The 24,364-nt window shown below is 49.0% G+C and overlaps 1 protein-coding gene across 1 annotated transcript; it reads right to left on the bottom strand.

Annotated features, from left to right (window-relative positions):
* Positions 1–810: 810 nt before the first annotated feature.
* Positions 811–24,141, bottom strand: asz1 (ankyrin repeat, SAM and basic leucine zipper domain containing 1; the record flags this gene model as incomplete). The annotated part of the gene is made up of 13 exons (XM_084451359.1): positions 811–942; positions 4,998–5,111; positions 5,357–5,462; positions 7,544–7,656; positions 8,130–8,186; positions 8,671–8,743; positions 11,109–11,197; positions 11,366–11,500; positions 11,633–11,744; positions 18,699–18,810; positions 20,054–20,176; positions 21,702–21,798; positions 24,025–24,141. The coding sequence occupies 13 exons, from the start codon at positions 24,139–24,141 to the stop codon at positions 811–813; spliced, it is 1,380 nt and encodes a 459-aa protein (XP_084307485.1).
* Positions 24,142–24,364: the final 223 nt, after the last annotated feature.

Below are 24,364 nucleotides of genomic sequence, written 5' to 3'. Positions count from 1 at the left end.
ATACCGCTATGCTATTGAAGAGACCTTTGACAATATTATTCTTTACTATTTATAGTTGGTGTAGACATATGTTAAGAATGAAAATGGTCCCAATGCGAAATGCAGATTCCTCAAAGCCGTCCCAAATGTGATGTGTGCATTTAAATTGGATTATCACATTCTTTTGAACTCGCCTCTCAATCTCTTCGATTGTCACGTTGTATTTCCTTTATCTTTGATCTCGCGTTTATGTAAGCGATTTAATGTTCCCAGCGCTTCTTTGTATTGGGAGGTCCGGTCTGCTGACAGGAGGAGTGGACAAACTGGATTCATCTCCTGATCCCCGTGGAAGAACCGAACGAGAAACCGGGAAATCCATAAAACAACATGCCACCACTGTTACGGGACACATTTAAAGGCTTTATTGAATTTCAAGTGCACTTTGTAGGCTACAGCTAAGAATGTGTTGGCTATCATTATAAGCCGACCATTACACTACAGCCCTGCCTATATTTTGAAAGTCTAAGTTATTGTATAAAAATGTCTGCATCATGAAATAAGCAAGTGGGACATTTTTCTATACTTTATTGTCTTCTAACCAGTGGCTCTGCTAGATCTGCCACTCACCATTTTCAATTAAATAAAAATCTTTTTCACAAAATCAATTAAGAACAAACTATTAAGAACAAAATAGAAAACAAGAACAAAATCTGCGACTTGGGACAGGATTGCTTCTATGCCTTCTGCTCTGGCATCCGTGTCCAAAATACCCCCCCCCCCCCCCCACACACACACACACCTCCCTCAGGCAAACCACTCTCATGGGGCTGGCTAAACACTGTTGGCTCTGGACAGGAGAACACAGAGCAGACCGGCTCCAAGCACGCTCAGCACTACCCAGCCAGCGCCTGGGCCTGGCCTCTTCACCGCCTTGGCCTTCCCACAACCTCCAGCCTGGTCCATCTATGGGTGGAGGAGCACAGTGTCACCAGGGAACACACACACACACACACACACACACACACACACACACACACACACACACACACACTGCCAGCAGCGATACACAGTCAGATAGACTCGTACTACTCAGACACCCACATCCTTTCAAGTGAACATTCAGATCTCACACAGGAGGCTAACCCTAATCCTGACCAGATTGCACTTGTTCTCTGCCAGTTCACCTCACAGAAATGCTCCATTTTAGGGTTAGTAATGGTCGGGAATTGGCTCCATTACTGCGAGTGATTGGCTAGAATAAAGTGGAAAGCACCAGTTACTACCTGGGGAGAGGGCATGTCTGGTCAAATCACATCACATCTCAGAGATGGCAGCGTCTACTGAATCATGAGTCCACTGAGTCATGGACTCATTTACTGCATCCCTCACCACTTAACAAGCAAACAAACAAAGATTTTCATTCTTAACATATTACATAACATATAATATATAACATAATATAATATATACATATATAATATACTATGATTATTATATATATATATATTAACATATGTCTACATCAACTATAAATAGTAAAGAATAATATTCTCAAAGGCCTCTTCAATAGCATAGCGGTATACAGTCCATTTGATTGTTTTTGTTATCATGAGTCATGGACTCATTTACTGTATCCCTTACTCAACAGCCTACATCATTGGGTCTGGTCGTGGTCAACCACCAATATGCCATTTCCGGTAATGTGGGTGGGTTACAGTAAGTGTGTTATAACTTAGTAATGCAGCTGACGCACTTTCAATTGTCGCTAAGAGCATTAATAGAGTTCTACTATTAGGCTACAATTCATTACCATCAAACAACTATGAAAACCCCAATGGTCCCAGAGTTTGGACGGATTCTTACAGTCTGGCAAAAAATATATGTTCCCCATAGTTTCCGTATGAGTGTGAAGAAAGGCATGACTGGCCCTATGCTATGTCTAATACTCACCTACTCCACAGAGCTGACAGACAGAGGTTACTGTCTGACTGACAAAGACAGTTGAACCCAGTCTGGGCCGATAACTCAACCGTTACTGAAGCTGCGGAAATATACTGACATCCACCACAGAACACAGTAACAGAGTAGCCTAATAGGACTGAGTTCAAATGAGAGTAGCCTCACAGGACTCCAAAATGAGAGCCCAGCTCCTGCAGCTGAGATCCGCAGTTTCAGAACTAGACACCAGATGGCAGACATGAGCATGGTCATATTCTGTCAACTGGCATTGTGGAGATTAGGATTGTAGTCTTTCAGGTTCTTTAGATGATTGTGAATCACAAAATTGTCTGTACAATTATTATATCAATCATAAATTACATTTTTGAATAATCAAATAATTATCTAATCAAATAATTATCTACAAATAATAGGCACTAGTCCATGGTAGGCAATCAACTTCAACTTCGAAAGTAGCTGTTGACAATGGCATCTCTCATTACACAACCACCGAGCGTCTTATTTAGCCTGGAGAAAAATCCACAGGTGGGCCTGATAAAGCACTGCTAATTATGATCTGGTTGTCTTGAAATGTCTGAATCTGGAGGTGATCATACCCTGAATTCCTTTGACATACCGGGACAAAATATGTCTGAGATGTCTGATCCTGGATCACAGAATGGGATTTCAAAATCTGATGGATCTGATTTGAGATTAAATGTTTTGAACTCCTGGCCACGGGTAAACTGCTGATACTGATGAAATATGAGTGTCTGTCATAAAGACATGGATCCATATAGCGTTATGTTACTAAAGATGCAAGACAAAGGCCAAAAGGATCCTGAGAGACCCCAGCCACCCGACTGTTCTCTCTGCTACGGTCAGGGAAGAGATACCACACCCACAGGGCGAACACGGAGACACTCAGGATGAGCTTCTTTCCGCAAGCCAATGTTAATTTGTAAACTCTTGTCATTTTCGTAAATTGTAAATTAGTAATTGTAAATTTGTAATTTGTAACAGAGTATTAGAGTTTATCTGTATCAAGCATAATGTTGGAGCCGGCAGCAACGTTTCACTGTGACTGTACACCGTACAGTACAGCACATTACACGTGACAAATAAAGGAATCTGCAAATCTTGGATCTCAAGCTATAGTTTCTAATGCTACCATCAATCACAGGACCCCCTTGCCTATCTCAAGTCAATCTCACTCTTAGCACTTGTGTGTAGGTGTGCGCCCCCGGAAATATGTAAGAATGTGTACTCTAATAATCTCCCAATATGTCATTATACCCAGCACACAGCACTGTAGTGGAAAGTTACCGCTGAGTTACTGCTGTGAATACGCTTATATTTCCTCCTTGGTTTGAGGCGTTGGGAGAGGCAACATAGATGGTGTTGTGAGTAGTTGTTTGCGTTGCCCCTCTTGGTCCACGCCCGAGGCCAGTCGGTCCGTATGGCCTCCATTGGCTGTCAGATTCCTCACGCTGAACCCCTCACACCACCTTTCCTCCCAAGCAACTTCTCCTATCCCCTCCCTCCCTCCCTCCCTCCCTCCCTCCCTCGAAGCACCTCCCCCCCCCCCCCCCCCCCCCCAACCAGCTCAACATCTCCACACTGACAAGCCGCTGTCACACCGCCACTGAGTTATGGGCTGTGAGGACTCTTCCCTGTCAGAACCTTGTGGGTCTGAATCTGAACACACACACACACCACACCACACCACACACACACACACACACACACACACACACACACGTACCACCCATCACCTTATCCTCTTTAAGAATCCATCATGGTTAAGGTGAGAGGCTCAGAGCCAATAAGAGTTGGGGAGCAAAAACACAGTGGACACAAGGCACTCCTCAGCCACCCAAATTAGCTGACTGAGCGCTCAGCTACTTAACGCACCCATTAATAGCACTGGTTGGTTGGGGAGGATCATTTCATCGTCACTTGACTGAGGTGACAGCTGGAGGAGAGGGGGGTCTGTGGAGGAGAGGGGAGGTCTGTGGAGGAGAGGGGAGGTCTGTGGAGGAGAGGGGAGGTCTGTGGAGGACAGGGGGGTCTGTGGAGGACAGGGGGGTCTGTGGAGGACAGGGTGGTCTGTGGAGGACAGGGTGGTCTGTGGAGGAGAGGGTGGTCTGTGGAGGACAGGGGAGGTCTGTGGAGGACAGGGGGGTCTGTGGAGGACAGGGTGGTCTGTGGAGGACAGGGGGGTCTGTGGAGGACAGGGGTGGTCTGTGGAGGAGAGGGGAGGTCTGTGGAGGAGAGGGGGGTCTGTGGAGGAGAGGGGAGGTCTGTGGAGGACAGGGGTGGTCTGTGGAGGAGAGGGGAGGTCTGTGGAGGACAGGGTGGTCTGTGGAGGAGAGGGGAGGTCTGTGGAGGACAGGGGTGGTCTGTGGAGGAGAGGGTGGTCTGTGGAGGAGAGGGTGGTCTGTGGAGGAGAGGGTGGTCTGTGGAGGAGAGGGTGGTCTGTGGAGGAGAGGGGAGGTCTGTGGAGGACAGGGTGGTCTGTGGAGGACAGGGGGGGTCTGTGGAGGACAGGGGGGTCTGTGGAGGAGAGGGGAGGTCTGTGGAGGACAGGGGGGTCTGTGGAGGAGAGGGGTGGTCTGTGGAGGACAGGGGTGGTCTGTGGAGGACAGGGGGGTCTGTGGAGGAGAGGGGTGGTCTGTGGAGGAGAGGGGGGTCTGTGGAGGACAGGGGGGTCTGTGGAGGAGAGGGGAGGTCTGTGGAGGACAGGGGGGTCTGTGGAGGAGAGGGGAGGTCTGTGGAGGAGAGGGGAGGTCTGTGGAGGACAGGGGAGGTCTGTGGAGGAGAGGGGAGGTCTGTGGAGGAGAGGGGAGGTCTGTGGAGGAGAGGGGAGTCTGTGGAGGACAGGGGTGGTCTGTGGAGGAGAGGGTGGTCTGTGGAGGAGAGGGTGGTCTATGGAGGAGAGGGGAGGTCTGTGGAGGAGAGGGTGTGCTGTGGAGGACAGGGGTGGTCTCTGGAGGACAGGGGTGGTCTGTGGAGGACAGGGGTGGTCTCTGGAGGAGAGGGTGTGCTGTGGAGGAGTGAGCCACTCCCAGACCACTGACCGTGCTGAGCAGGTTGCGGAGGCAGGACACCTCCTTCTGCAGGTCCCCGGTCTGGGCCACCAGCTCGTTACAGATCGCCTGGGCCTCCCTCTTAGGGTCCAGAGACAGAACTACCTGGAGGGGGTGAAGAGAGGGGAGTTACAAGGAAGGCAGAAAGAAAGAAAAAACAAAACCTAGAGACACAAAAAGCAGTTCAGTCTGTGTGCAGCCCTGCTGTAGGACTCCAGGGCCCTGTACTACCAAGCTAGTTCAACATTTACAGGACAACTTTTCGCTAGCTCGCTCGAGCAAACCAAACAACCGCAATCACGGATAAACGGTACCACCACGGTGGCAATCACGTAGTACACAGGTATTACCTCAGAGCCTCGCAGGGGGAAGCGATTGTTGACATCCTGCACCGTCTCCGTCAGGTAGCAGCACTGCTGCCTCAGGCTGATCAGGAAGTTGTATAGCTCCTCACTCCTAGAGACAGAGACACACACACACACAAACACACGTTCCTCTTTTATGGAACATGACAGATCGATAAGACTGCATTTGCGACAGTGTCCGCAAGACCGACAACAGGACACCTCAACTCTCCTCTCCACCAACAACCAGTTAGACAAAACACTTAGCGTGGCCGTCTCGGCCTCTCAAAACCCGCTCCGTCTTTTAAAAAGAGAGAGAGAAAAAAAACACACCTCCAATTGATTTGTACCGCTCGCCCTCTTTCTTCATCACTCATTCCCGGGACGCCGACAGCTCTCTGCGTGTTAATGATAGCCCGGCTAGTGCGGGGAGCTAGCACGCTAGCGCTGGGGGGCAGCAGCCGTTTCGCTGTCCTCACACACTGTCAGTGCGGCGTGTAAACACTGTCAGTCAGGCCGGGGCTCCTATCTCCTCTCCTCGGCCCTGGGTGTAAGGCGGTGTTAGTTTATCTAGGAGCCCGCTGAGTGATGTGGGGCCGGGGTCCGGGCCGGAGGTACTTAGGCCTGGGGAGAGGAACGACGGTGGTAGGGTGCTGAGGTGAGGTGAGTAGGGATGATGATGATGATGAAGACGATGGTGGTGGTGGTGGTGGAACGAGGCAGGAATGTGGATGAGATTCTTCCCATACTGAAGGGCATCGGCATGTGTACACAGTGTCACGAGGAAGCGAGGCGTCAGATTGAGACACGGTAACTTACACAAGGCATGGGACGGTCCGGATGAGTCAGAGTGTGTGGGAGTAGTTTCTTTAACTATCGACTAGGAAGGTAGCCACTGACGAGACTCCAATTTTTTAGACACTTCTGAATGCTGTTGATAATGTCGTTTAAACTGAAGAAATTTTTGCAAGGTGACACGTGAAATCCTAAAAGCTCGGACTTGGGATTGCTGTACGCACACGTACGCAAACACACAGATATAAAGGGAAGCTAGTGGAAAGCTCATCGCTACTGCCTGCCTGACAGGATGCTGTAGGGGGTTTGTACGTGTGTGTGTGTGTGTGTGTGTGTACCTTTTCCCACAGGGAACCGACTTTCGTTCAGCGTGAGCTCCAGTCGTCCGCTCTGCCTGACTCGACTGTTTACAGTATGGGGATTTACTCTGTGGAATTTACCGCCTCTCCGGGCGCGCTCCTCTCCCCGACGCCCCCCTCGCCGCGCCGTCCCTCCCGTCCCGCGCCCGTCCCCGGGACGTCCGCGCCCAGGATTCATGACGTGAAAGAGCGCGGAGAGACGGGGCCGGTTTGGCCCCCGTGGCTGCCTCGTCATCAGTCACCGGGGCGGAGACGAGGCTTCCATCGCATCCCACCTTACAAATCATTACCGGCCCCACTTAAACCATTAGGACCCCCCGAGCTCCGCTCGCCTCTGACAGAGAGGATGATGGGAGGAGGAAGCCGGGAGGGAGGGAGGAGAGGGGAGAGGAGAATAACAGAAGGAAGCACAGTGGGTGAGGGATGGCCTCCAGGGAGAAGGCTGAGATGGTTCAGGTCTGGTGTAGGTGGCCCTGGTTCTAGGACGGGAACAGGGTGGTTTTAAAAATGGCTGCGTAGCTCCAGGTGAACCGGGATAGGCTGTGGCGGTGCCACGCGTTCAGGAAGTGCCACGCGTTCGTTCAGGAAGAGTAGAGTTTGAGAAGATCCTTAAAGGTGGGATAGGTAGTTAGCTTTTGGCTTTATTTGGTAAATTTGGCATAATATCCTTTCAGCTATCAGTAACAGAAGTGCTAGACTTGGATCTCTGTGTTTGCCGCTGCCTCTGTATTTTGGATTCAAAGAATGCACCGCGCCCGAATGTACTGACCAATCAGGGTCTCCATCTCGCCACACCTACCAGTCATGTTTGGAGGGAGGGACTACATCATGATTGACAGGAGGGAGGGGCGGGTTCTTTTGAAAAAGATGACCAATCGGAGGCCTTGGTTGACGTCAAACTACCTACCCCACCTTTAATGGTCGGATGGTGAATCAACGGCCATGAAGCTGGGGGGAATCAACTCTAGCTAAGCTAGAAGATAAACAGGACTTATATGATGCGTGTTTTGGGTGAGCTCTCCCACAGTGGCCAGCGTACCCGGTGTCTATGTTCTCCAGCTGGTTGAGTGTGTCCAGGTCCACCCTGTCCAGCTCCATCTCCTTCACAGCACTCAGAACCTTGTTCTGGTCATCAGGGTCAGTGATGCCAATCTGGGAGGGGGGAGGGAGAAGAGCAGGGGTGGGTGGAGAGAGATGGAGGAGGGAGAGATAGAGTGATGGATGGGTGGAGAGAGAGAGAGATGGGAAGGTGGAGTGCAGAGAGAGATGGAGGGGTGGGGAGAGAGAGATGGAGGGGTGGAGAGATGGAGGGGAGAGAGAGATGGTGGGTGGAGAGATGGAGAAGGGAGTGAGAGATGGAGGAGGGAGAGAGAGATGAAGGGTGGAAGGAGAGAGATGGAAGGGGGGAGAGAGAGATGGAAGGGTGGAGAGAGAGAGAGATGGAGGGGGAGATGAAGGGAGAGCGATACAGCTTGCTGCATGTTTTGGCTCCATCTACTGAACACGCTGCCCTATCTAATTCCTTAAGAAGGAAAAATAAATAAACAAACACTGCTGGCGTTCAGGTCCGGGGTGAAGCCAGGTCAGGTGACACACACAGAGCACAGGAGGCTTGTTCACTCTACCTTCTGCAGGTCATCCGTCTCCATGGTGAGCAAGTGGCTCCAGGTGACGTCATTCTGCTAGAGTGAGAGACAGAAGCGGTCATCCTACCGTGGGCCTACCATAACCCCCAGCTGGACCATCCCACCGTGGGCCCACCAAAACCCCCAGCTGGACCATCCCACCGTGGGCCCACCATAACCCCCAGCTGAACCATCCCACCGTGGGCCCACCAAAACCCCCAGCTGGACCATCCCACCGTGGGCCCACCAAAACCCCCAGCTGAACCATCCCACCGTGGGCCCACCATAACCCCCAGCTGGACCATCCCACCGTGGGCCCACCATAACCCCCAGCTGGACCATCCCACCGTGGGCCCACCAAAACCCCCAGCTGGATCACCTGGGCTCCCCCACTACCTGCATGTGTGCTCGTCTGTGCGATGCGCTTATCAACCCGTGCCCAGCCAACCCTGTCTTCATTAATCATACTGACACCAAGCTGATCAGGGTTCTGGAGGACTGTACTACTGTACTCACCGCTGGAGCTTTTAGGAGCACTCACCATCATGATGTCAGCAAGGTGCTCCAGGTTCAAACCGTGGAGGAGCAGCTCCACATCTCCCAGCTTGGTCAGACTGCGCAGGTTCAAAAAGAAGGATTTGGTGATATTACTGAAGTGAGTTTCCTTAGGGTCCATGTGTCCCGCCTACCTCTCATCAAAGCATAGAGAGTCGTCCCATGGGACCTTAATTCGGAAAAAATACATACGGTAGTCAATGGCGATAAACAAATGATTTCTTGGTCCCATTTGAATTGTGCCATGACCATCACATATGGTATTTGTCAATTTAAAACATTATTTTGCAAGTCAAGTTTGCAGGCAAGTCACAGTTTGTCGTAATACTGTAAAACAGTTATTCCAGAATGAGTTTAAAATTATTAAAAGAGGTGAAAACCACTATTAGTCTGGCCATGTTAAGAGCTGCAGGAATGCGAAAGGAGAGTTAGTCAGTTCTGTGAGCTGACATGGGAGATTAAGGGAGATGGTCATGGCACAATACAGTCGAGATCAAGAAATCATTTTTCTCACGCGTTCACCACCATTCATATTATTTTTCTGATTTAAGGTCCCATGGCGGATTTCTCTTCCTGCTTCCACTTAGATACAGTGCAACGCTCCTGTCAACAGCAAAGAAAAAGTGCATTAGGTACAGGGTTGCACAGGGGTGGAACGTTTCTGGCAAATTTCTGTAAAATGACAAGGGGAACATCAGCTTGGGAATTTTGCCCATTAAGAAAGGCATATCTACTGTATCTCTGTTTATCTTAAAACTACTAACAGAGTCTTTAGTAATGCAACTGCTTTGGATTCGCCATACTGCATCTTGCTTTGTTTGTTTTTGTAATCACCACACCAAGTTGTTTTGGTCTGAATGAAATGCAGTGTCCTCCGACATGTTGGATGAGCGGATGACTGGGATTGGCTCCCGCCATTGGCGAGGTAGCGTCATGCAAGCACAGGTCGTACTTCATTCACATGATCGTCAGCAAGACTCAAACAGAGCATCCTCATCCTTCCTGCTCATTTCTCTACACAGAACCATGTTCAGCTTCAGAGCTGTGGAAGCCATTAAAAGCGGAAAGACTTGAGCTCATGTGCAAATACTGCACAAAGCCATAGTGTATGTGAATGTTTGAAAAGTCAGATTTTACCCATATGAAGAGTGTGTCATACACTATATGGACAAAACTACACATTACACCTACAGGAGCTTTTATGACACCCTATTCTAAATTCATAGGCATTAATATGGAGTTGGTCCCCCTTTGCAGCTATAACAGCTTCCACTCTTCTGGGAAGGTTTTCTATAAGATTTTGGAGTGTGTCTGTGGGCATTTTTACCCATTCATCCAGAAGAGCATTTGTGAGGTTAGATTATACTTACAATTCCCATAAATTCCCCTGAATTCCCATGGGAAGTTTCCCCTAATTAGGTAGAACTGACGTTGATTTCAAGCTATAACTTAAGAGACCTGTACCTTAAACTTTAAGACTATAATGTCCCCCCAACTTGAGACATTCCAAGCCATTCCGAGCCAAAAGAAAAAACGCTCAGGTACTCATTTGTTCCACGTCAAACCCTCCCCCTGACTGAGGAGCCCTGGTTAATTTGACGGTTTACTCTGGGGCCAGACGCAATCGAAACATTTACCAGTCACATCTCAGAGCGTCAGATGAACTGTCACATGATGCAGAATGCTGCATCAGCCCCTGGTGGGACTAAACACACGTGAAGGGAGCTTATTATTGTTTATGTCTGGTAGCACAACCAACCAACAGCCCTCTCCCAGTCGCGTAGTTTCACCTCACGTTCACTAGGCTACGTTGTACGTCTCCACACACACACACACACACACACACACACACACACACACACACACACACACACACACACACACACACTGCCTTGCTGGAGCACATTGACTGATGGAGCTCAATTCTGCGTAGAACCCTTGCCGGTGAACCCCTACATACTTGTAGCTCGGAGGGGATGATAGAAAAGCAAAGAAAGTGATGATGGCTCCATCTTGTCATCCCAGAGAAGGTTCAGCAACACTATTTTGACGGGGCCTTTATAGACCACAGAGGTGTTCAAACTGTCATCTGCAATTATGTTGATACAGTATACAACAACTAGTTCATGTTAGTGTATAGTTAGTTCATATTTAGTTGAATTGTTAGTTGATAGTGCAGTTAGTGAATGTTACTTGATAGTGTATCATTAGTTGAATGTTAGGTGATGGTGTATAGTTAGTTGAAAGTTAGTGTATAGTTAGTAATGTTAGTCAATAGTGTATGGTTAGTTAGTTGAATGTTAGTTGAGCATATCTCTGTATCAAACCCAAGGTCCTACCCTACCTGGGAGTAGAGCTGGCCCCTATCCCACCCCCTCAGCTCTCGACAGGTGATGTGGATGTGGGAAGGGGCCGGGTTCTCACCTCTCCTTGGAAGCCGGGGGATCCGGGCCCCGCTTCAACAACCTGCTGTTGGCGAGGGCGTCGCCCGGGCAGGCCAGGATCCTGGCGATCTGGCAAAATGGAAGACGTTCACTTTTCACTGATGTATACATTTGAGGTCAGGGTGTGCAGAGTCACAGAGCCGGCATCAGTGTTTTGGGGGGGAATGTGTGTGAAAGTCATCCTATCAGCGCGGTACACTGTACAATACTGGGGGTTGGGGGTTGGGGGTTTTGTACCTGTGTTCGTTTGAACACCCTGGCTAGGTCGGCCACGTTCTTCCCCGCAGTGGTCTTGAGGTTCCTGTCGGCTCCCAGCTCGAGCAGCTTGAGGACAGCCTGTTCCCTGCCATACTGCACAGCCACTGCTAGGGCCTGGAACACACACACACACACACACTATTCTGACCAAACCAGGCGCGCAACAAAAATGTCTTCCCCAATCAGTGATTGACAAACACAGCCCCCCCTCCTCTGTGCGTCACTCTTCTGGGGTTCTTCTCCTACCGTGTAGCCGTGGAGGTCCTGGACGTTGACCTCGGCTCCGTGGGACACCAGCAGGTTGATCACCTGACTGCAGCCGTCTCTGGCTGCCAGCATCATGGCCGTCATATGGCAGCTGAGGACAAGACACAGAGGAGAGGGGTAGAGGAAGAGAGGAAGAGAGGTGGTGGAAGAGAGGTGGAGAAGTAGAGTAGAGGTGGAGAAGTAGAGAGAGGTAGAGGAAGAGAGGTGGAGAAGTAGAGGAGAGAGGTGGAGAAGTAGAGGAGAGGGGTAGAGGAAGAGAGGTGGAGAAGTAGAGGACAGAGGTAGAGGAAGAGAGGTGGAGAAGTAGAGGAGAGAGGTAGAGGAAGAGAGGTGGAGAAGTAGAGGAGAGAGGTGGAGAAGTAGAGGAGAGGGGTAGAGGAAGAGAGGTGGAGAAGTAGAGGAGAGAGGTAGAGGAAGAGAGGTGGAGAAGTAGAGAGAGGTAGAGGAAGAGAGGTGGAGAAGTAGAGGAGAGAGGTGGAGAAGTAGAGGAGAGGGGTAGAGGAAGAGAGGTGGAGAAGTAGAGGAGAGAGGTGGAGAAGTAGAGGAGAGGGGTAGAGGAAGAGAGGTGGAGAAGTAGAGGAGAGAGGTAGAGGAAGAGAGGTGGAGAAGTAGGGGAGAGAAGTAGAGGAAGAGAGGTGGAGAAGTAGAGGAGAGGGGTAGAGGAAGAGAGGTGGAGAAGTAGAGGAGAGAGGTAGAGGAAGAGAGGTGGAGAAGTAGGGGAGAGAGGTGGAGAAGTAGGGGAGAGAAGTAGGGGAGAGAGGTGGAGAAGTAGATGAGAGGGGTAGAGGAGAGGGGTAGAGGAAGAGAGGTGGAGAAGTAGAGGAGAGGGGAAGAGGATGAGGTGGAGAAGTAGAGGAGAGAAGTAGAGGAGAGAGGTAGAGGAGGGGTAGAGGAAGAGAGGTGGAGAATTAGAGGAGAGAGGTAGAGGAGGGGTAGAGGAAGAGAGGTGGAGAATTAGAGGAGAGAGGTAGAGGAGGGGTAGAGGAAGAGAGGTGGAGAAGTAGAGGAGAGAGGTAGAGGAGAGAGGTAGAGGAGGGGTAGAAGAAGAGAGGGGTAGAGGATGAGGTGGAGAAGTAGAGGAAAAGGAGAGACGAGATAGGGAACAGGAACACTAGACGCCACTAGAGGGCGCCAGACACCAAGCCCAGACTGCTCAGGTTGCACTGTGACTGTTCAATACCTCAAGGTGGCCCATCATTAAACTGACTGCATGAATACATCATTGATTTGCCAAACCGTGCATGTCTACACACACACAAACACCCACATCCAAGGTCTAGGTGGTAATGAGCAAACAGTCGCCCACTACAGAGGGGGCTGTCTAACATGAGTAAGCGGCAATCGAAAACATCTTGCCTCAGGCATCAAAACTTGTGTACATTAACTTATTGTAACAGAGGCATAGTTAGGCTAATTGGCCAATCAATTAATTCAGCAATTGGACTGAGGATGTAATCAGTGTGGGAGTTCATGAAACCTGCCACCAAAATGACGTTTCTCTAAGCTGAATCTCAGGGAGGTGGCACAGCTGGCCTGGCCACAGGTGACCGTCCCATTGTCCCAGGGTCGGCGTGTTGAGTAATAAGTGCAAATAACCACCGACTTTATCACCCATGACTGGTTACAGTGGGTGAGAAAATGGCATCAGTCCAGAGGTGTGGGAAGGTAATTCATCACAATAGCTGACGTTTTCCCAGGAAGAGGGGGGAATATTTTTGTGTTTGCTTGTGTGTGTGTGTGTGTGTGTGTGTGTGTGTGTGTGTGTGTGTGTGTGTGTGGAAAGCAATTCATCACAATACCTGACGTTTCCCAGGAACAGGGGGAATGTATTTGTTGTTGTGTATATGCATGTTTGTGAGAAAAAGAGTTAAATGTGTATTGTTTATGTGAAAAAGAGCGCATTTAAATTCTGTGTGTGTGTCAGTGTGCGTGTGTGTGTGTGTGTGTGTGGCTGGTGACATCAGAGCTCAGATGAGAGAGGAGCACAGCAATTTCTCATCCTGACAGATTCCAACAACTTAGTTCCTCTTAGACCAGCAGTAGACCAGCAGTGAGGTGACAATGAGGATTTTAGAGCCCTGTAGTCCTGTTTTTTCCAAGGGGCACACAAGTGACAAGGTCATTCACTGAGAGGGGTTGGTCGTGTGTGTGTGTGTGTGTGTGTGTGTGTGTGTGTGTGTGTGTACACCGTATGTGTTTCAGTCTAGCGGTTCCCAGACCAATGGAGAATCAATACGCAGTCGAGCAAACAGTTTTCCAACGTCACGACTCTGAGAACAATGGCCTTGAGAGATAAAGGCCAAACCCTGCTTCTTCTTCTGAGGCCACTACAACAGGGCCTGGCTCGGCCGGCCTCTGGTGACCACGCAGTCCGTCTGAGGTCCCCCTCGACACCACGTCAATAACGGGCCTTATCAGTAACAGGCCTTGGGGTTTTCAGCAGAAACTTTCGAGTTTCCTGGACACAAAGTTTCGACACCTGTCCCCCTGACCAGCCTTCATCACACCTGTCCCACTGACCAGCCTTCATCACACCATTGACTGGTCTTCATCACACCTGTCCCACTGACCAGCCTTCATCACACCTGTCCCCCTGACCAGCCTTCATCACACCTGTCCTACTGACCAGCCTTCATCACACCTGTCCCCCTGACCAGCCTTCATCACACCTGTCCCCCTGACCAGCCTTCATCACACCTGTCCCCCTGACCAGTCTTCATCACACCTGTCCCACTGACCAGCCTTCATCACACCTGTCCCCCTGACCAGCCTTCATCACACCTGTCCCCCTGACCAGCCTTCATCACACCTGTCCCCCTGACCAGTCTTCATCACACCTGTCCCACTGACCAGCCTTCATCACACCTGTCCCCCTGACCAGTCTTCATCACACCTGTCCCACTGACCAGCCTTCATCACACCTGTCCCCCTGACCAGCCTTCATCACACCTGTCCCCCTGACCAGCCTTCATCACACCTGTCCCACTGACCAGCCTTCATCACACCTGTCCCCCTGACCAGCCTTCATCACACCTGTCCCTCTGACCAACCTTCATCACACCATTGACTGGTCTTCATCACACCTGTCCTACTGACCAGCCTTCATCACACCTGTCCTACTGACCAGCCTTCATCACACCTGTCCTACTGACCAGCCTTCATCACACCTGTCCCCCTGACCAGCCTTCATCACACCTGTCCCCCTGACCAGCCTTCATCACACCTGTCCCCCTGACCAGCCTTCATCACACCTGTCCCCCTGACCAGCCTTCATCACACCATTGACTGGTCTTCATCACACCTGTCCTACTGACCAGCCTTCATCACACCTGTCCTACTGACCAGCCTTCATCACACCTGTCCTACTGACCAGCCTTCATCACACCTGTCCCCCTGACCAGCCTTCATCACACCTGTCCCCCTGACCAGCCTTCATCACACCTGTCCCCCTGACCAGCCTTCATCACACCTGTCCCCCTGACCAGCCTTCATCACACCATTGACTGGTCTTCATCACACCTGTCCTACTGACCAGCCTTCATCACACCTGTCCCTCTGACCAGCCTTCATCACACCTGTCCCCCTGACCAGCCTTCATCACACCTGTCCCCCTGACCAGCCTTCATCACACCATTGACTGGTCTTCATCACACCATTGACTGGTCTTCATCACACCATTGACTGGTCTTCATCACACCTGTCCCACTAAAGGCTTCAGACCCTGAGGGGTTGGCTCAGAGAGACTAGCAGGCTGAGGGGTTGGCTCAGAGAGACTAGCAGGCTGAGGGGTTGGCTCAGAGAGACTAGCAGGCTGAGGGGTTGGCTCAGAGAGACTAGCAGGCTGAGGGGTTGGCTCAGAGAGACTAGCAGGCTGAGGGGTTGGCTCAGAGAGACTAGCAGGCTGAGGGGTTGGCTCAGAGAGACTAGCAGGCTGAGGGGTTGGCTCAGAGAGACTAGCAGGCTAGCAGAGGACAGCTGGCTATTTCAAACAGGTTAGTAGTCTGGCAGTAGGCAGCCCAGTGGTTAGAGCATCTGACCAGAAAGGTTGCTGGTTCAAGACCGGGCCAGGCCACTTGACAATCATTGCCTACCACTGTGCCATTGTACATATTATGCTGCTTTCCAGTTGCCTCGAGAACTCGGAAGTTCCCCGGCGGAAATGTTATCTGTAATCTGTAAACCTTGGAAACTCGGGGGAACCTCACCTGCCCCAACCACAACTCCTACCTCAAAATCAAAATGGCTGCTCCATGAATCCACAATAAGTGAAAGCTGTAGTAATACTGTTTATTAGCATGTCTGTCTTATTTTTGTCTCATTAAATCAATCGTATACACAGTACTGTCCAACTTCTATCTGCGGACAGGTTGCCACAGTGTTTGTGTGCTCAAAATACCGCATAGTGCGTTGTTATCAACTGGTATTGCCAACAATGGTTAACTTGGCTAACAAAGATCAGGCTAAAGTGGGTTTTTCGACTAGTTGTAAGTGGAAGGCGGTAAACTGAGGTGTGACGCCATACCCAGCACCGAATGATGACTTCAGAGGCAACTGGAACGCAGTGACCTTACACCCCAACACTAGCTCATAACATTGGAAGTCACTTTGGATAAAAAGACTCTGCTAAATGACCAAATTGTGGTCTTCCCAGAGCCAGCCTTACTCACTATAGTACTCTTGCTGTGTGGGTCTGGACCCCACATCTTGCTCCTGAGCAATGATTCCGTCAACAGAAAGCATTTGTTTATAAGCAGACTGGGGGAAATGCAGCTGGTGTAAATTGCTGGTTTAGAAACTCAGACGTACAAGTGAGGTGTGTGTGTGTGTGTGTGTGTGTGTGTGTGTGTGTGTGTGTGTGTCTTCGGGGGAGCAGGGATGTCAGTAATGTACATAGCCCTTGTCCACGTAACCTCTGTCTCTTGTTACTGTTCTGCAAATATTTTGTCTGGAGAGGAAACAATCTATTTTGTACCCTCTTGTTCTGTAGCTGGCGTGTGTGTGTGTGTGTGCTGTTACAGGGTGTGTGTCATGGTAAGTAACAAACTCTGTGAGGGTGGCCAAGTGGACATGGAGGGGGGGGTGCAGGGCTGGAGGTAGGAAGGGCTTCATCCTTGGCTTGCCATGAGAAATGTCCACAGATGATGAGAAAGGCTAAGTGGTTCCAGAATCAGCGCTCTCCCTCTTCTCTCTTTCTCCTCCCCCCTTTTGATCACTTCATCCCTCCTCTCCCCCTCTCAGTCCAGTCTTTGGTGTCTGGTATGGTCAGTGTTAAGTTAGGACTGTACAGGGTGTCTGGTATGGTCAGTGTTAAGTTAGGACTGTACAGGATGTCTGGTATGGTCAGTGTTAAGTTAGGACTGTACAGGGTATCTGGTATGGTCAGTGTTAAGTTAGGACTGTACAGGGTGTCTGGTATGGTCAGTGTTAAGTTAGGACTGTACAGGGTGTCTGGTATGGTCAGTGTTAAGTTAGGACTGTACAGGTGTCTGGTATGGTCAGTGTTAAGTTAGGACTGTACAGGTGTCTGGTATGGTCAGTGTTAAGTTAGGACTGTACAGGGTGTCTGGTATGGTCAGTGTTAAGTTAGGACTGTACAGGGTGTCTGGTATGGTCAGTGTTAAGTGAGGACTGTACAGGGTGCCTGGTATGGTCAGTGTTAAGTTAGGACTGTACAGGGTGTCTGGTATGGTCAGTGTTAAGTTAGGACTGTACAGGGTGTCTGGTATGGTCAGTGTTAAGTAAGGACTGTACAGGCTGTCTGGTATGGTCAGTGTTAAGTTAGGACTGTACAGGGTGTCTGGTATGGTCAGTGTTAAGTTAGGACTGTACAGGGTGTCTGGTATGGTCAGTGTTAAGTTAGGACTGCACAGGGTGTCTGGTATGGTCAGTGTTAAGTTAGGACTGTACAGGGTGTCTGCCTCTCAACAGACATGTAAACGCACTGACCGGGGGGCGGAAGGATCAGAGCAGGTGGACAGAGAGAAGGAAGTCATGGCGAGGTCAGTGTTGAGCAGGTAGACAGAGAGGAGGAAGTCATGGCGAGGTCAGTATTGAGGAGGTGGACAGAGAGGAGGAAGTCATGGCGAGGTCAGTGTTGAGGAGGTGGACAGAGAGGAGGAAGTCATGGAGAGGTCAGTGTGTCGCTGGGGGACAGAGAGGAAGTCATTACGAGGTCAGTGTGTCGCTGGGGGACAGAGAGGAAGTCATGGCGAGGTCAGTGTTGAGGAGGTGGACAGAGAGGAGGAAGTCATGGCCAGGTCAGTGTGTCGCTGGGGGACAGAGAGGAAGTCATGGCGAGGTCAGTGTGTCGCTGGGGGACAGAGAGGAAGTCATGGCCAGGTCAGTGTGTCGCTGGGGGACAGAGAGGAAGTCATGGCGAGGTCAGTGTGTCGCTGGGGGACAGAGAGGAAGTCATGGTGAGGTCAGTGTGTCGCTGGGGGACAGAGAGGAAGTCATGGCGAGGTCAGTGTGTCGCTGGGGGACAGAGAGAAGGAAGTCATGGCGAGGTCATTGTTGAGCAGGTGGACAGAGAGGAGGAAGTCATGGCCAGGTCAGTGTGTCGCTGGGGGACAGAGAGGAAGTCATGGAGAGGTCAGTGTGTCGCTGGGGGACAGAGAGGAAGTCATGGCCAGGTCAGTGTGTCGCTGGGGGACAGAGAGGAAGTCATGGCGAGGTCAGTGTGTCGCTGGGGGACAGAGAGGAAGTCATGGTGAGGTCAGTGTGTCGCTGGGGGACAGAGAGGAAGTCATGGCGAGGTCAGTGTGTCGCTGGGGGACAGAGAGGAAGTCATGGCGAGGTCAGTGTGTCGCTGGGGGACAGAGAGGAAGTCATAGCGAGGTCAGTGTGTCGCTGGGGGACAGAGAGGAAGTCATGGCGAGGTCGAGGCCATGCTCGGGACAGGGTTGCAAGGCAACAAAAGATGATTTGCCAAGCAACGAGCAAGAGTTTTACAAACGTTTTCCCAAGCTTACTCCAAAAACTGAAAAGTCAAGGTACACAGAGGACATGATAGAACAGACAGTCAACACACACACACACTTCTCACCTGTTCAACATGTTGGGATCTGCGTTTCTGGACAGAAGAAGCTCCACGCACTTGACAACCTTGTCCTCGCTGGTGGATGATGTGACTGCAGCCATTAGTACTGTGTATTGGTCTGTGTGTGTGTGTGTGTGTGTGTGTGTGAGAGAGTGTGTGTGCGTGCATGTTTGTGTGTAAAGGGAAGGGGGGGATACAACTGCATTAGTATCAGGAAACATTTGAATTTTGAACAGTCATACTCATGTCCATTAATCAACGATTCATATGGTTCAGTGACCCATGTCAAAACCACACAGTCCATGTGGACTGCAGACTGTGTGTTGCCCAGTGGGCACCGAACTGACCTGGATGAGACAGCTCATAGACAAAGAGAGCTGCGAAACTGGACAGGTGCCCATTTCTGGTGATCAATATTCCTTTATCTCAGAGCAGGAACTATGGCTTTCTGTATGGATCAGGCTGCAGTGGAACTGTCTCTCTCATATCGTGTGTGCGTGTGTGTGTATGTGTGTGTGTGTGTGAGAGAGAGAGCAGGTCTGTACGGCAGAGAGCAGACTGCCGGTTTGTGTCTGTGGTGGATGGGGAAAAATAAATAAAAGACCCCGGTTGGCCTGGCAGAATGACGACAGCTTTACCGCCCCCCCCCCCCCACTCTCTCTCTGCAGAACACAAATCAGGAAGTGGCCGTAACCCTCCTGTTTAACTGTTTCCTTTGAACACTCAGGATCCATCAACCTTGTGTTGTAACACTGCCTTAAATGATCTTCTTACGCACGCGCACGCACACGCACACACCTACGAACCCCCTACAGCATCCAGCCATCCCAAGTCTTGTATTAGCCAAGGTCCGGTCCTAGATCCATGACATACCTCCTCTTTAACCCTCTCCCTGTCTCTCTCCGACTCTCTTCTTCCTCCCTCCCTCTCTTTCTCCGGATCACTAGATCCGACAGACCCCTCCAGAGACAGGGAACGAGAGTGTAAACTGAAAACACACCGGCGGATTAGAGGGATGTTTTGTGAGAGTTCCTCTTTGGCGTCATAGCTATTAAGTAATGGCAGATGAAGCAGAGTGGCGCGCCATCTAACTGGTTCCCACGTCCTTGGCCGGGGCACGTGTGGAAATTGAAAGAAGGTGTGAGAGGGAGGGGAGGGGAAGCTTTTGAGTGTGACACAGGTTGTGTTTCATAGAGTGAGTGGCCGATTGAGGCATTAGTCACAGACCACGCTGGTGGTGTTTGACATGACAATCCTTTCATTATTCTGAAACCCGGAATCCTTTCTGAAAGCCGACCATTTCCCGATCTGAAGTGGAAGTGATCGTTGTTCTGAAGTGGAAGTGATCGTTGTGGTCTTACTTTTACTGTAGTTGGCGCTGGCTCCTCTGTCCAGCAGCAGCTTGGCCACATCATGGTGAGCTGCGTGAACGGCACACATGAGAGGCGTCCAGTCACAGCCCAGCCTCGTCTCCACGTCCACACCTAACACAGGTGGTATATGGGCCTGGTTAGCTTACATCTCAGCAAACTACATCTAACTGCAATAAATTCATTCATGAAGACCCTTGAGCTTGTTGGCTGTTTTCATCAATTCAGTTTCTCAACATACTGTAGGAAGATGTTACTGCCCGGTGGCTGTTTAAATCAATTCAGTTTCTCGACAACTGTGTTAAGATGTTATCGTGTATTTATTACAAGGCTCTCTGAAATACTCAATTCTGATTGGACAATCAACACATTCTACAGTCGATTATTTCTGAATAACTGACACGATAGAGGCAATGGAACAATAATGACCTCTGCTAGGGGTAACATTGTTCAACCGTTGTTATCAAGCAAAGGTTTAGTTCATTCTCTGGCGAAAGAAAAAGTCTAGGCTGTTGCTAGGTCTATTAAAATGTTTAAATTTCCCTTTCAATGGAAATTACATAGTTGTACATAGTTGGCTATGTACTACGTAACGTTGCGCTGTTGTTATGGAGCCAAGAAACTGCAGCAGTGTTGATGGTTGATAGCGTAGCCAAACATTTTTTTTGTTATAGCTACAAACAAAATAAACAAGTGGTTCTCAAATGGGGGTACGCATAACACTAGGGGTATGGGGGTACATAAGACTTTTTTTCTTCTTTTTTTTAAAGTTACTTTTAAAAATATCTATTATACTATAATAGGTTCAATGAAGACATTTAAATATACATTTTACATCCAAGTTCGAGAAAACACATTTTATATTCAATAGTCACCACAATATCAGCCAAAGCACAGTCTACTCTTACGGCCGCCATAAGAATACAGTAGACTGTGCCTCTCAAATCTATGTTTGATCTTTGAAATGTAGCATTAAAGTGTTTTTCAGTTACAAGGTTGGTATTTAAATCAGACATTGATGGCGCTGTATTGTACATCTTTAGAGCCTTTTTTTCTACCAAAAATGTTTTGCGCTGGTCAGGGGGTACTTTGCTGAAAAAATATTGGGGGTACATTATCAGAAAAGGTTTGAGAACCGCTGTTCTAAACAATATTTTGTCTCTATGTATTCAAGATAACGTATGGCCAGCCGGTCATTATTGAAAAATAAGAGCCCGAAAGTCTACGTGCTGCCCCACAAGGTAACTCATTGAGAGTTGTATTTTCAGCACTATGTGCAAGTAGCCATTGATAAGACCTACCATTGATCACACCTACCATTGATCACACCTACCATTGATGATCAGACCTACCATTGATAAGACCTATCATTGATAAGACCTACCATTGATCAGACCTACCATTGATCAGACCTACCATTGATAAGACCTATCATTGATAAGACCTACCATTGATCAGACCTACCATTGATCAGACCTACCATTGATCAGACCTACCATTGATCAGACCTACCATTGATAAGACCTACCATTGATCAGACCTACCATTGATAAGACCTACCATTGATCAGACCTACCATTGATAAGACCTACCATTGATAAGACCTACCATTGATAAGACTACCATTGATAAGACCTACCATTGTCCAACAACTGCTGAACTAACTGGATGTTGCCCGTGTAGACGGCTTGTTTCATCGTGCCGTCCTCTGCCTCTGGCACCACTGCATCTGTGCCCTGGACACAGGTCATAGTTTCATTAGAAATAAGAACAAATCAAACACTAAAGACGCTAGATAGTTCTATTTGAGTACTCAATAGTACTACCTACCTGCCTAACTGGTTTGATTTGGGGTGGCCTTGTCTTACACTACAGGGCCACAGAACACAAACACTACAGGGCCACTAAACAACAAATACTGCCTATCTAGACACTGCCATGGTCACCGTGCTTGGAAGGGTTTTTTCTCCATTCAAATTTGCGAGGTGGCCATGGGTGTATGAGGTGGCCATCTTGGGGTTTTTCTAAGCCACCTTGCAGATTGTATTTCATTTTAAAAATGGCGATAACCCACTAATTTAGGTTAAGCCTTGTGCGTTTCCCCATTCAGTGGCGCTGCACACGCAGCAAAGACCTCCATTGATGACTCTTTTTTTGTCTTCCACATTTGCTCTGATGAAGACTGTAGTACAACTGCAAAGACAACATTAACAACAGACTGTAGTACAGACTGCAAAGACTGACTAGCATATAGAAATAGCTTGTCATTAGCCAGCTAGCATTTAGTTTTTGCCAGACAACATGTATGATCACACACAGCGAAATGTCATCCATGATACCACAATCACAACAAATGTCAGAAGAAACCCCAAATATGCTATTTTGCATTAAAGTATAGGAAGGCTCCCTTCCAACGAGTCATCGCCAAGGAGGTCCATCGCTCTGAACCCATGGCCAGAAGCAGTGGGTGAGTTAAATGGCTGGTTCCCCTTACATGAAAGTAAATCAACACAGATGTAAAGGTATGAGAATTTCATCATGATTATAGTCACCAAAATGATCACGGTTATCGGTATTATCACAGTGTAGGTGCTGATGTGTGGAGTACAAAAAGTACAGATACACACTGAAATAATTTCCCCAAGTTTTATACTGAAAAGTATTGCCCCCCCGATCAATTTGGATAGGCATATTTCAGTTACCAATTTTGCTTGAACATGAAAGAGATTCTGAGAGAACTAATGCTGTACAAGTGAACAAGGAACCTTCTAACTTTGTGCATTATTATTAAAACCATTAAAAGAGTAATTGGTAGTGGAGTAGTGGTATTTGGCATCATAAGCTCGTTTATTTACAATCATATACAATGGTCAATATAAAAATCTTGACGAATTGGGCAGTCTTTAGTGCTCATTGTTCATGTCACAGATAAGTACACAATGGATCTCTATGAGCATATATCTATATACTGGAGGTTATGAAAATAAAATAAAAAAACAACGCCTACACTTAGGCCTAGTTTAAAGTGTTTTCAAAGTCAAAACAGACATGTCTCTACATGGTATAGGTTGTTTAATGTAGGCTACATGTTCATCACCCTTTGGGCCCTATTTTGGTGAATCTGACGCTGTCGGTGACACAGATGCAAAAGTGAGGATGCTGGAGCTTTGAAAGGGGTAGTGTGCTATTTGGGACATTTAGTCCTATTTGTGGTCTGTCATGAACCTGAAATAATAATTTCACTGATCGTTCCAGTATTTTATAGGTGTTTGGCATGACTTGCATATTGAGACCAGTAAGATTACACCCTGTGCTTCCTGTCTCGGAAAAGCACATTTATCAGTTTTCCAACGCATTTCTATGTGTCATTGGCATTGATAGGAGAAGCCATGCGAGTGAATGGCAGAACCCAGAGATGTAGTGTAGAGAAAAGATGAGAGGACCCAGGGCAGTCCCTTGTGGAACCCCTGTAGTCGGAGTACGTGGTATTACTATAGCAGACATCAACCCTCTCCATGTCACCTAGTAGAAGCGGCCCGTCAGGTAGGATCATGGATGCAAACAGGGAGCGTGCAGAGCTAGGGTGAGAGGCTAGGGTCAAACCGCGGAGGGCACGCGGTTTCATTTGCTAGCTAGTGAACGTGGCCTGATAGCTATGTAACTGGCGGAGGTCTGCGTGCACGCTAGCATTTAGATAGCAAGATAGCTACTAGCTAAATTCGAGCCAGCCAGTAGGTAACGTTTAATGTCACGATGTCGCCCGTCAGTATCGCTTCCATCTACACTTTGCCCACGCTGGGTTTGAACTCGTGTCCCCTGACTTGCCAACCGACATGACAACCTTCATAAACACCGCTTTAGCCAGCTAGGGCCTACGCCGCTGAAAAGCTCGCAATTCAATGCCGTGGGTGGGCGGTATTTCTACTCCGAAGTGAGTAGAAATACAACTCGGTTATCTATACCTGCAATACCTTAGTGTAGTAGTCTGTTTTCGACGACGAGAATCCGATATCCCATTCTTCATTGCTCCCGTCGCTTTCATCTCCAGCAGGGAATGCGTATTCCACTTCGTTTATCATGTTAATCACTTCACTTACGCTTCTGTCCTACGCACACTGTACGTGAGCTAATCCTCGCCAGCTGCGCGATCATGGATGTATTGATATACTGCTGCACTGTGGCGCACGTGACCCGCGGGTTTACTCACCGTGACCTTGCACTGTAACAAGCCTCCCATAATCTGAGATGGGCAAATATACATGAAAATATACCGTTAGGCCTATCTTGTTACAAAATACCTCT

The sequence above is a fragment of the Borostomias antarcticus genome (genome assembly GCF_949987555.1).
Source record: "Borostomias antarcticus genome assembly, chromosome: 16".
Taxonomy (NCBI): Eukaryota; Metazoa; Chordata; class Actinopteri; order Stomiiformes; family Stomiidae; genus Borostomias; species Borostomias antarcticus.
This window is presented reverse-complemented; position numbering and strand designations above follow the sequence as displayed.